General features: G+C 38.5%; 1 protein-coding gene across 1 annotated transcript in view; it reads left to right on the forward strand.

Moving 5' to 3' along the window:
- LOC128664432 (neural-cadherin-like) overlaps window positions 1-13,836 on the forward strand; it is a 183,018-nt gene that overhangs the window by 56,365 nt on the left and 112,817 nt on the right. Inside the window, exons 5-6 of the mRNA XM_053719265.1 lie at window positions 2,347-2,458; window positions 3,019-3,268. Of these exons, the coding sequence (XP_053575240.1) occupies window positions 2,347-2,458; window positions 3,019-3,268 (362 nt within the window). The remainder of the gene's footprint in view (window positions 1-2,346; window positions 2,459-3,018; window positions 3,269-13,836) is intronic.

The raw sequence follows: 13,836 nt of genomic DNA on the forward strand, positions 1-13,836 counted from the left end.
TTAATTACCTAAACTAACTACAATTAAATACAATTAAATTAAATAAACTAAAGTACGAAAAAACAACAACACTAAATTACAAAAAATAATAAAATAATTACAAGAATTTTAAACTAATTACACCTACTCTAATCCCCCAAATAAAATAAAAAAGCCCCCCAAAATAAAAAAATCCCTACCCTATACTAAATTACAAATAGCCCTTAAAAGGGCCTTTTGCGGGGCATTGCCCCAAAGTAATCAGCTCTTTTAACTGTAAAAAAAAATACACTAACCCCTTGAAGATCACTCTACTTTGAGACGTCTTCACCCAACCGGGCCGAAGTGGTCCTCCAGAAGGGCAGAAGTCTTCATCCGATCCGGGCAGAAGAGGACCTCCAGACGGGCAGAAGTCTTCATCCAGGCGGCATCTTCTATCTTTATCCATCCGACGAGGAGCAGCTCCATCTTGAAGACATCCGACGCGGAGCATCCATCCAGACCGACGACTACCCGACGAATGACGGTTCCTTTAAATGACGTCATCCAAGATGGCGTCCCTTGAATTCCTATTGGCTGATAGGATTCTATCAGCCAATCGGAATTAAGGTAGGAAAAATCCTATTGGCTGATGGAACAGCCAATGGAATGCAAGCTCAATCCTATTGGCTGATTGCAATCAGCCAATAGGATTTTTCCTACCTTAATTCCGATTGGCTGATAGAATCCTATCAGCCAATCGGAATTCAAGGGACGCCATCTTGGATGACGTCATTTAAAGGAACCGTCATTCGTCGGGTAGTCGTCGGTCTGGATGGATGCTCCGCGTTGGATGTCTTCAAGATGGAGCCACTCCTCGTCGGATGGATGAAGATAGAAAATGCCGCCTGGATGAAGACTTCTGCCTGTCTGGAGGTCCTCTTCTGCCCGGATCGGATGAAGACTTCTGCCCCTCTAGAGGACCACTTCGGCCCGGTTGGGTGAAGACGTGGGTTTTAGAGTAGGGTTGGGTGTGTGGGTGGTGGGTTGTAATGTTGGGGGGGTATTATATTTTTTTTTACAGGTAAGAGAGCTGATTACTTTGGGGCAATGCCCCGCAAAAGGCCCTTTTAAGGCCTATTTGTAATTTAGTATAGGGTAGGGATTTTTTTTATTTTGGGGGGCTTTTTTTATTTTATTAGGGGGATTAGATTAGGTGTAATTAGTTTAAAATTCTTGTAATTATTTTATTTTTTTCTGTAATTTAGTGTTTGTTTTTTTCCGTACTTTAGTTTATTTTATTTAATTGTAGTTAATTGTAGTTAATTTAGGAAATTATTTTAATTATAGTGTAGTGTTAGGTGTAATTGTAATTTAGGTTAGGATTTATTTTACAGGTAAATTTGTCTTTATTTTAACTAGATAGTTATTAAATAGTTAATAACTAATAACTATTGTACCTAGTTAAAATAAATACAAAGTTGCCTGTAAAATAAAAATAAACCCTAAGCTAGATACAATGTAACTATTAGTTATATTGTAGCTAGCTTAGGGTTTATTTTACAAGTAAGTATTTAGTTTTAAATAGGAATTATTTATTTAATTGTAGTAATTTTATTTCGTATTATTTAAATTATATTTAAGTTAGGGGGGGTTAGGGTTAGACTTAGTTTTAGGGGTTAATACATTTAATATAGTTGCGACGTTGTGGGCGGCAGATTAGGGGTTAATAAATGTAGGTAGGTGTCGGCGATTTTAGGGACGGCAGATTAGGGGTTAATAAATTGTAACTAATGTTTGCGAGGCAGGAGTGCAGCGGTTTAGGGGTTAATATATTTATTGAAGTGGCGGCGATGTCCGGTCGGCAGATTAGGGGTTAGGGGGGGGCTCGGTTTAGGGGTTAATAGGTAGTTTATGGTTGTTAGTGTACTTTATAGAACTTTAGTGAAGAGTTTTATGTTACGGCGTTAGCCCATAAAATTCTTAACTACTGACTTTTAAATGCAGTAGGAGTCTTGACCGCTCACTTTCTCCAAGACTCGTAATACCGGCATTAGGAAAATCCCATTAAAAAGATAGGATATGCAATTGACGTAAGGGGATTTGCGGTATGCTCGAGTCGCGGAAAAAAAGTGAGCGGTGCACCTGTACCTGCCAGACTCGTAATACCAGCGGGCATTAAAAAGCAGCATTGGGACCTCTCAACGCTGCTTTTAAGGCTAACGCAAGACTCGTAATCTAGCCGTATATGTTTAAAGGTTGCAGAAAGTTGCTTGTGGGCTCCTCATAGACTTAAACATTTAAGGCTGATGACACTTTGAGGGTTTACACTGCTACAGTAATGATTGGAGTTGCTTCATCCACTCTAATTTTGAATATTTCTTGCAGGTACTTGTCATTATCACTGATGTAAATGATTGCATTCCAGAATTTCAGCAAACCATCTATAGCAAAGACAATGTCCCGGAATCAGTCACAGTGACAACTTCACTTTTACAAGGTTAAAATCTGTCTATCTCTTTATCTATCTCTATATCTATCTATCTATCTATCTATCTATCTATCTATCTACGACCCTTCACAAACCAACCAGGGATCAATGTATGAAAAATATAATTTATTTCTAAATCATCACCAAATTCTGCACTGCTTTCAGTCTATCAGTCTCTCTGCACATTCAAAAATATTGAGAATCTAACATAAAATGCTGCATTTGCTATATCTAACTAATGCCTTATTATTTTTGCAGTTCTTGCAAAATATGTGAAAAATTGAGGCGTAAAATTATATAGTGTATTATTTGACAGACAGCTAGTAATTTAGAGCCCTTCATATATTATAAAAGAATAAAGGATTTTATGCGTTATATCTATAACTAACTTGCATGTGGACATAATCACTGTGCTAAGCTAGGCACAATTGTAAATTGATTTTAAATATAATTTAGGGTTGCTTTCTTCAGCAAGTTATTTTTATCTGTAATAAAATAGCAGTGCTGAGCATCATTGCATTCTAATTGATTTTCTATTTTAGTAACCTTTTTTTTTCTTTTTTAACCAGTGACGGCCACTGATTGTGACTCAGGACTGAATGGGGAGGTTTTCTATCTCAGCCAGAGCCCAGATTTCAGCATCTCTGCACAAGGCGTCATTAAGCCAACAAGGAAGCTGGATTATGAACGGCCCAGCCATCTGTATGAATTTGTACTTCTGGCAATAGACCGAGGAGAGGTGCCCAACACTGGAACTGCAACTGTTAGGATTCGAATTTCCAATGAGAATGATGAAGCACCTGAGTTTTCTCAAACAATGTAGTTATTCGTAATATATTTTCTTTAATAACTAATAATTATCTAACTATTAAAGTAAAATGATCACAAATTAATATATAAATTAATATAAATTAATATATATAATTAAACAATTAGGGCTAGATTGAGGCGCAAACGTTTTTACGAAAGAGATAACGTGTTTTCGCAAGCCTTTTTAATTGCGCTGATATTAGAAGTTAAGTGATTTACGCTACAATCCAAACAACAAACTACAGTTACACTCATATTAACAATGTCTAATAAAAATTCTTTTAAAAAAAAATATTGCACAAAAGTTATAAGGGATTAAAGATATGAGATCTCGGGTGTTAGAAAAAAAAAGCCACCAAAGTACTTTAACATTGAGATACATACATCTAAATGCCTATATATACACATTTAAACACATTTTACATTTGCTAATGCAAATATGCTATGTTGTTTGCTCAATGTTTTTTTTCCATCAATTTTATTTTCTCTATTGACTTCTATGGGGAATGCAAAAATGCGATTGTGTTTGTGTGATAGTCGGGTTTTAGGTTTTTTTCTACTTTTATTTCTCCATTGATTTCTTAGTGGGAATACACGCAATAATTTGATTTTTGTGCTAGTCGGGTTATCGCTTGTGCAAAATACGTTTTTTTATTTGTAATACACCCAACTAGCGCAAAAAGCTTAACTCTAGCAAAGATTTCATGAGTGCAAAAGTGCATTTTGCCACACCACTTGTAATCTAGCCCTCAATAATTAAATGATACTATCTAAAACTGATTCTGAAGTTTAAAGGGACACTCGGGTAAACATGTCTTGCTTCAGAAGCATGCAATTTAAACAACTTTCCAATTTACTTCTATTAACAAAATGTGCACAGTCTTTTTATATTTAAACTTTTTTGAGTCACCAGCTCCTACTGAGCATGTGCAAGAATTCACAGAATAAGAGTGTATGCATTTGTGATTGGCTGATGGTTGTCACATGGTACGTGTTTTCATTTGTGATTGGCTGATAGCTGTCACATGGTACAGGGGGAGTGGAAATAGACATAACTTTTAAAATTGTCAGAAAAAAAATCAACTACTCATTTGCAGTTCAGACTAAGGGGTCTATTTATTATTGTGCGGACGGATATGATACAATGTAGCGTATCATCTCCGCCACACATCGATAAATGCAAAACCATGACATTGAAGATAAAAATATGACTAATATACAGCTAGATTACGAGTTTTGCGTTATGAGGGGTGCATTGCTAACTTGCACGTTATTGTCACCACTCACTTACCTACAGCGCTGGTATTACAGGTTTTCCTAAACCCGGTGTTAATAGGCAAGAAGTGAGCGTAGAGCAAAATTGAGCTCCATACCGCAATCCAATACCAGCGCTGCTTAAGGCAGCGGTGAGCTAGTTTTACGTGCTCATGCACGATTTCCCCATAGACATCAATGGGGAGAGCCGGCGGAAAAAAAGCCTAACACCTGCAATAAAGCAGCGTAAAGCTCTGTAACGTAGCCCCATTGATTCCTATGGGAAAACTAAATTTATGTTTACACTTAACACCCAAACATGAACCCTGAGTCTAAACACAGCTAATATTACACTTATTAACCCCTAATCTGCCGTCCCCGACATCGCAGACACCTACATTATATTTATTAACCCCTAATCTGCCGCTTCGGACATCGCTGACACCTACATTATACTTATTAACCCCTAATCTGCTGCCCCCAACATCGCCGACTCCTACATTATATTTATTTACCTCTAATCTCCCGCCCCCGATGTCGCCGGAACCTACCTACACTTATTACCCCCTAATCTGCCGCCCCCAACGTCGCCGCCACTATAATAAACATATTAAAACAAAAACACTACCACTTAAAGGGAGAGTTGTTAGGTGTGCCAAGTGTTATGTAAGAATATGTATCTAACACTAGTTGATGAAAAGATACAAGCAAATTTGATGTCAAATACAATAGAAAATAAAAAATTAAAGATAAAATACCAAAATATGATTTAAAATATACAATAAAAAATATAAAATAAATCATACAGTAAAAAATATATGAAATAAATCTTAAAGTCTCTAGTAATATATATTTGAAAGTGAATGTTCAAATAGTCCTTTATATTCTTTATAATTGAGAAAGATATGGTTGTAATATCCCAAATAATATGAAGAAAGAATTGCTGGCAGCTCTTCAGGGGTGAGATGGCCTCTCACTATGATGGTATACCTACAAATAAACAGAAAAGAAGGCGCCCATAGCGTAATATGTTCCAAATATTGGTGAAGTATATAAAGGTGAATATTATGCACTCACATTTAAAAAAGCACTGTCAAGTGCTGTATAGACAGGCCAGAAATTCAAGAGTAAACTGGCTAACTCTTCTCTTGTAGCAACGGTAAATATGGATGTGGGGGTGTATTGTCTTCTTCCTTAGGATAGATCAAAGAACAACATCCTTAGCGCAATATGTTTGATACAAGTAAAAGAAAATATCAAATCTTTTGCACTCACATTTGGTGAAGCACTTCCAAGTGCTGTACTCGCAAGCCAGATATTCTAGAGTAGTCTGGCTAACTCTTTCTTTGTGTCAGAAACAAAAAGAGGAGATCTCTCGGGTATGGATTGGATATAACATGGAACAGGTAGCAGGAAAAAAGCAGTATTGAGGTGGATACCGCTTATTAAAAAGTCCCAATAAAATGTGTATAAAAATCAGTTTTGATTAAAAATATAATTTATTATCAAAACTAAAACACAGCGACGCGTTTCTCAGTATAACACTGTTTCATCAGGCTGATATTGTTACAAAGTTTTTGTGAGCCTTTTATACACATGATATCCAATCACAAATGTTACATTTGTAGATACCCCCCTTCCTAAAACCTCCCCCCTGTGTAAAATTGGCGCTAAATGGCAGTCTTTATGTGATCAAAGATTCATTTTAAAGATCCTTTCTTAATGTGTCTCTCCGCATGATACTATGTCTCACGACCATATAATTACATTTAACATGTGTAAAATGTATAAAATTCTGGTATCAGTCATGGATGTTTAAAAATGTGGTTTATGGGCATGTTTTTATCATTCTCACTGTCGAGTCTACAACCTCCGGCTATTATTGGTACATATAACCATGTGACTAAACCTCTGATGTTTTGCCGTTCTAATTGGCTGAACCCTATACTATTGCCATAATATGTAATGGCTAAGAGAATTTCATTCATAAGAAAAAGCTGATGGTTTTACAAATGATCTAATGCTATAGAGGTGGGGCATGAGCTTTTGTTATTCTTCCGTGTCAGGATTTCTATTCCTAGTGACCTTAGTCACGGGACATCAACAACTAATAGTAGAATCCTATTGGTGGTGATTATAATTGTATACTACGATAGTTTAATTAGCTAAAGTTGATCTCAAAGTCTATCAATTCATATTAAGGAAGTTATCAAACTTCAGAATGTTAATTCATTGCGCTTAATTAAAAAACCAGATGACTATACAACTGATATTGTGTGGTTCTAATTAGCTGGTTCCTATATAATCTGTCTAAAAATAACGACTTGGTCATAAGACAGGCGGATAAGTATCTGTAGTATCTAAAAACGTAACATTTGTGATTGGATATCATGTGTATAAAAGGCTCACAAAAACTTTGTAACAATATCAGCCTGATGAAACAGTGTTATACTGAGAAATGCGTTGCTGTGTTTTAGTTTTGATAATAAATGATATTTTTAATCAAAACTGATTTTATACACATTTTATTGGGACTTTTCAATAAGCGGTATCCACCTCAATGCTGCTTTTTTCCTGCTACCTGTTCCATGTTGTATCCAATCCATACCTGAGAGATCTCCTCTTTTTGTTTCTGACACAAAGAAAGAGTTAGCCAGACTACTCTAGAATATCTGGCCTGCTAGTACAGCACTTGGAAGTGCTTCACCAAATGTGAGTGCAAAATATTTGATATTTTCTTTTACTTGTATCAAACATATTGCGCTATGGATGTTGTTCTTTGATCTATCCTAAGGAAGAAGACAATACACCCCCACATCCATATTTACTGTTGCTACAGGAGAAGAGTTAGCCAGTTTACTCTTGAATTTCTGGCCTGTCTATACAGCACTTGACAGTGCTTTTTTAAATGTTAGTGCATAATATTCACCTTTATATACTTCACCAATATTTGGAACATATTACGCTATGGGCGCCTCCTTTTCTGTTTATTTATAATAAACATATTAACCCTTAAACTGCTGCATCGCAAACACTAGTTAAATATTATTAACCCTTAATCTGCCGCCCCTAACATCGCCACCACCTACTTACATTTATTAACCCCTAATCTGCCGCCCCCAACGTCGCCGCCACTATACTATATTTATTAACCCCTAAACCTAAGTCTAACCATAACCCTAACACCCCCTAACTTAAATATAATTTAAATAAGTCTAAATATAACCTACTATAATTACCTAAATAATTCCTATTTAAAACTAAATACTTACCTATAAAATAAACCCTAAGCTAGCTACAATATAACTAATAGTTACATTGTAGCTAGCTTAGGGTTTATTTTTATTTTACAGGCAAGTTTGTATTTATTTTAACTAGGTAGAATAGTTACTAAATAGTTATTAACTATTTACTAACTACCTAGCTAAAATAAATGCAAATTTACCAGTAAAATAAAACCTAACCTGAGTTACACTAACACCTAACATTACACAACAATTAAATAAATTACATAAATTAAATACAATTACCTAAATTACAAAAACAAACAAACAATAAATTACACAAAATAAAAAACAAATTATTAGATATTTAAACTAATTACACCTAATCTAATAGCCCTATCAAAATATAAAAAGCCCCCCAAAATAAAATAAAAACCTAGCCTAAACTACCAATAGCCCTTAAAGGGCCTTTTGCAGGGCATTGCCCCAAATAAATCAGCTCTTTTACCTGCAAAAAAAATTCAAACACTCCCCCAACAGTAAAACCCACCACCCACACAACCAAACCCCCCAAATAAAATCCTATTTAAAAAAACCTAAGCTCCCCATTGCCCTGAAAAGGACATTTGGATGGGCATTGCCCTTAAAAGGGCATTTAGCTTTATTGCTGCCCAAACCCTAGCCTAAAAATAAAACCCACCCAATAAACCCTTAAAAAACCTAACACTAACCTCCAAAGATCCACTTACAGTTTTGAAGACCGGACATCCATCCTCAACGAAGCCAGGAGAAGACCTCAATGAAGCAGCAAGAAGTCCTCAATGAAGCCGGGAGAAGTCTTCATCCAAGCCGGCAGAAGTGGTCCTCCAGACGGGCAGAAGACTTCATCAAGACGGCATCTTCTATCTTCATCCATCCGGCGCAGAGCGGGTCCATCTTCAAGACATCCGGCGCGGAGCATCCTCTTCTTCCGACGTCTAATGAAGAATGAAGGTCCCTTTAAATTACGTCTTCCAAGATGGCGTCCCTTGAATTCCGATTGGCTGATAGAATTCAATCAGCCAATCGGAATTAAAGGTGAAAAATTCCTATTGGCTGATGCAATCAGCCAATAGGATTGAGCTTCAATCCTATTGTCTGATCCAATCAGCCAATAGGATTGAGCTTGCATTCTATTGGCTGTTCCAATCAGCCAATAGAATGCAAGCTCAGCCAATTGGATTGAAGCTCAATCCTATTGGCTGATTGCATCAGCCAATAGGAATTTTTCACCTTTAGTTTCAATTGGCTGATAGAATTCTATCAGCCAATCGGAATTCAAGGGACGCCATCTTGGATGACGTAATTTTAAGGAACCTTTATTCTTTGTTAGACGTTGGAATAAGAGGATACTCTGCACCGGATGTCTTGAAGATGGACCCGCTCCACGCCAGATGGATGAAGATAGAAGATGCCGTCTGGATGAAGACTTCTGCCCGGCTTGGATGAAGACTTCTCCTGGCTTCGTTGAGAACTTCTTGCTGCTTAGATGAAGACTTCTCCCAGCTTCGTTGAGGATGGATGTCCGGTCTTCAAAACTGTAAGTGGATCTTCAGGAGTTAGTGTTAGGGTTTTTTTTTTTTTTTTAATTTTTAAAAAGCTTTATTGGATTTCAAAAAGAGTTTACAAGTTGTACTTTAAGTGTACGCAACATACAAGGATAACATAACGATGCCAAACAATATCGAACATTTTCTGGAAAAAGGGGGGGTGGGGGGGGGGGGTTGGGAGGTAATAGAAGATTCATAGTTGAAGTCCCAGACTTTGGCTTCTGTAAGGCAGTTTTTAAATGTCTCTCTCTGATGCTATAGGCCCCGCAAAGGCCTCCATTCGAGTCTTTTTAGGACGATAACAGAGATGAGGTCTATTATTAGTTCAAGCCAGTCTGAACATTATACAACGTATTGGCAAAAGCACTAGGCCCAAAAGTTAATATAAAAGGCATAAGACAGATAAGTATAATTGTCAGGGCAGTAATAATGATACATGAGGGCACATATGTTTTGAGGGTTGAAAGTGTTGATTGCTAAGTTTGGTTTTAAACCTGTTCTCTGTCCCCTAATGCTGTGCCCTGTCCCAGTCTTCGTCAGCTTCCCCTTTATTAGCTTTACGATTGTTCCTATAAGTTTTGGGTGGGTGGTGGTGTGTATATATGTTTGGGTGTGAGGTCAAGTGACCAGCCCCCTGCCGTGTGTCTCAGACATCTCGTCTAAAGTCTGTCACCGGTTTATGCTATTCTGCTTCTGTATTGTGTCCATTCGAGTGTCATGTATTCGTGCAGTTCTAAAGTCCCATTTTTTATGTGATGATATCTTTCCAACTGCAATAGGCTGTCCACCTGATCCCTCCATTCCCCCAACCCAGGGATATCTCGTGATTTCCATTTGCGGGGGATTAGAAGTTTCGCGCTGTTTAGCATGATTAGCATTAAGGCCTTAAGGGCTCTATTCTCCACCTTGGGGAGGTCAAGGTATAAAAGTGACTTTGGGTCGTTTTTGATTGTTTTTCCCACTACTCTTGTGGTGTGTGTCAATATCTCTACCCAATATGAGTCTAGCTTGGGGCAGCTCCCCCAGATGTGCATCAGCGTGCCCTCACCTCTGCAGCCTCTCCAACATTTCCTGTTGGCTGTTTTATATATTTTTTGCAATCTGCTAGGCGTGAGGTACCAGCGGGGCAAGTACTTATAGCTAGATTCCTGGATTCTAGTGGAGATTAATGCTTTTTTTGTGATTTCGAATGCCTTCCACCAGTCCTGTACTGATATGTCTGAGCCCAGTTCCCTTTCCCACATTTTTGTGTAGGTTGGTAGTGTGTGTTTGTCCGGCTGCAAGAGCATCTTGTATAGTATTGAAATAGCATGTCTAACAGGGGTTTACTGTATGCATAGTGTTTCGAATACTGTCAGAGGTCTGGTCAGGAGCTCCCTACGTTTGTGCGTTCCCATAAAGTGTTTCAGTTGGGCATACGCGAACCAGTTCATATTCCCTTCGCCTAGGAGTTCCTGTAGCTCGTCTATCGTTCTTAGGCTTTGCCGTCTAACAGTGAGTGTAGTGTTCTGTCTCTAAGGGGGGTATCCTTCTCTGGGTGTTTATTTTTTTTAAGTTCCAGGGTAGTGTTGGATTGTCATGAATAGGTGTTAATGGGGAATGGGTAGAAGAGATTCCTACTGTGGTGTTAATCAGTTTGTCCCAGGTGTTGTAAAACTCGCTCAGCAGGGGATAGGATGTTACCGCCTTGTGTCTCTGTTTTGCGTCCAGCCAAGCCGACAAACCAGCATTATCAGTGTTCATGATAGCGCAGTCCAGGCTGACCCACACCTTTTGTGGGTCACTGTGACTCCAGTCTAGTAGTCTCTGGAGTGCAATGGCCCGCCTATACTCATTGAGGTTAGGCACCCCCATCCCTCCCCCCTCTCTGGGCATGTATAGCGTTTGTTTTGAAATTCTTGGTCTAGTTTCTTTCCAAATATAATGTTCTATGTGCGATTGCAAATTGTTAATGAATCCCGGTGGCAGGGGTATTGGGGTGGTTTGCAGAACATAGAGTATTTGTGGAAGAATATTCATCTTGATGACATTGATCCGGCCCAGCCAGGAGATTGTTTTGTTCTTCCATGTGGAGAGGTCTGCTACAATCTCTCCTTCTAGTGCCTTGTAATTGGCCTGGAATATTACCTGGGGATCTGGGGATAAGTAAATTCCTAGATATTTCATCTTAGTTTGTTGTCGTTTTAGGGAACATTCGTGTAATAGCCTGAGCAAATCCTCATGGTCATATGTAATGTTTAGGTATTCAGATTTATTGAGATTTAGGTGAAAGTTAGATACTTTCCCATATTCCTCAAATAGTTCTAATGTTCTTGGCAGCAATGTATCGACATTAGTAAGAGTTAGGAGAACATCGTCCGCATATAGTGCCAATTTATGCTCAATCTTCCCTACTCTAATCCCTATAGTATGCGTACAATGTCTTATCTTTTGTGCCAGGACCTCCATCACCAATACGAATAAGATTGGGGAAAGGGGGCAGCCCTGTCTTGTTCCGTTCTGTATTGGGAACATGTCGGACAACAGATTGTTAACCTTGACCTGTTGCCGCTGGTTGGCTATATAGTGCAAAGATTTGGGCTATGAAGTTATCACTGAATTTCATGGCAGTAAGTGTCCCCCTCAGGAACTGCCAATGGACCCTGTCAAATGCTTTTTCTGCATCAGTGGACACTAGGACCATTGGCAGCCCCTGGTTTTGAGCATGAGAGACCAGCTGCAAGACCTTTAAGGTGTTGTCCCTTGCCTCTCTTCCCGGTATGAAACCCGTTTGATCCGGGTGTATCAGTTCCGGGAGATATTTGTTAATTCTCGTGGCTAGGACCTTCGCGTAAATTTTTACTCATCAATGTCTGTCCGTTTACTTTGTCGAGATTGTATAATTTTTCATAGTACCTCCTTAATGTCTCTGCTATTTTTACACTATTTCTACAGGTGGTGCCTGTCTCATCTAATATGTCATATATGTGTGTGTTTAATTGTCTGCGTTTAAGTGTTCGTGCTAATGTAGTGCCAATCTTGTCCTTGTTGTCAAAATATTTCTGCTGTAGGATAGCAGACATTTATTGTTGTTGTTTGAGGAGATGATTCTGTAGGTCATTTCTAGCTTGATGTAATGATTTCTTAACTGTATCTGAGGCCGGGTTTCTTTTGTGTTCCCCTTCCCAATATCTGATTTGCGCAAGTGTTGAATTGACATATTGCCTGTTGGATCTTTTAATTCTGGCTTTGTGCTTTATGAATTCCCCTCTGATTGTACATTTATGTGCCTCCCATACTATTGCGTTAGAGGTGTCTATGGGCTTGTTTTCCCTGAAGTAGTGTGTCAAGGTGGAGTCAATGTCCGTTTTGATTAGTGGATGGTCTAGTGTTTGTTCATCTAATTTCCATAAGAATGGTAGAGTCGGGGCATCGGGCCAGTCAATAATGCACCTTACTGGAGCGTGGTCTGACCATATGAGTGGTAGTATGCTGGAGTCTTTTATTTTGGAAAGTCCTGCCTGGTCAGTCATAAGGTAATCTATTCTCGTATACACCTGATGAGGGTGTGAATAGAATGTAAAGTCTTTGGCTTCCGGATTGCTGTTTCGCCAGATGTCATGTAACCTTAGCATTCTGAACTGGGTGTTTATTGCTTTTATGACTCTCGATGGTGTGCTCGTTCTGCCACTAGATGTGTCAATGTTTGGTTCTAATGGTATGTTCAGGTCTCCCCCAAGGAGTATCGTGCCCTTGCCGTGCTCCAAAATTTTGAGACTTAACTGTTTCATAAAGATGTGTTGATCCTGATTCGGGAGATATGTGCTGATAAGTGTGACCATCTGATTATATAAAAGTCCTGTCACTATTACATACCTCCCGTCTGGGTCTTTTTCTATCTGTTTTGGTTGGAATTCCATCTGATTGCTGAGAAAAATTCTCACCCCTCCCTTTTTGGAGTCCCCTGATGCTAGAAAGTGTGTTCTGAATTTATTGCTAATAAATTTAGGCTCCCGCCCCTTTTTGTAGTGTGTCTCTTGGATGAATATGATGTCCCCTTTGTCTCTGTGCAACTGTTCAAACGCTATAGATCGTTTCTCTGGGCTATTTAGTCCCTTTGCGTTAATCGTGATCAATGAAAGCGTTCTGGGTCATATTTGCCTTTCTTGTAGTGTGAGGTGGCTAGTGTTATTTTATGCCGTGTAGTAGTGAATGAGCAATGTGCCAATATCAAATAAGAAACAATACAGCAACTTACAAACAAATTGTTTTCAAGTGTCTTAATTCTCCAATACAGGAAAAGAATACAATTTCAATAGATAACTAAACAGTGAGGGAAGTGTCCCAAACCAACTTGCTCTATATAGAATAACATTTTTAAATCATATACATTTATACGACCTGTATCTCACTGTGTAAGGAACGAGTCCCGTCTCCGGGTATTACCCGGACCACTTATTAAGCATTGTCCTTATCAGACTCCCAGGTGCCAGTTGCTCCCTGCTGTTGATCTGTGTCTTCTCCTGATGTG

The sequence above is a fragment of the Bombina bombina genome, chromosome 1, assembly GCF_027579735.1.
Source record: "Bombina bombina isolate aBomBom1 chromosome 1, aBomBom1.pri, whole genome shotgun sequence".
Classification (NCBI taxonomy): domain Eukaryota; kingdom Metazoa; phylum Chordata; class Amphibia; order Anura; family Bombinatoridae; genus Bombina; species Bombina bombina.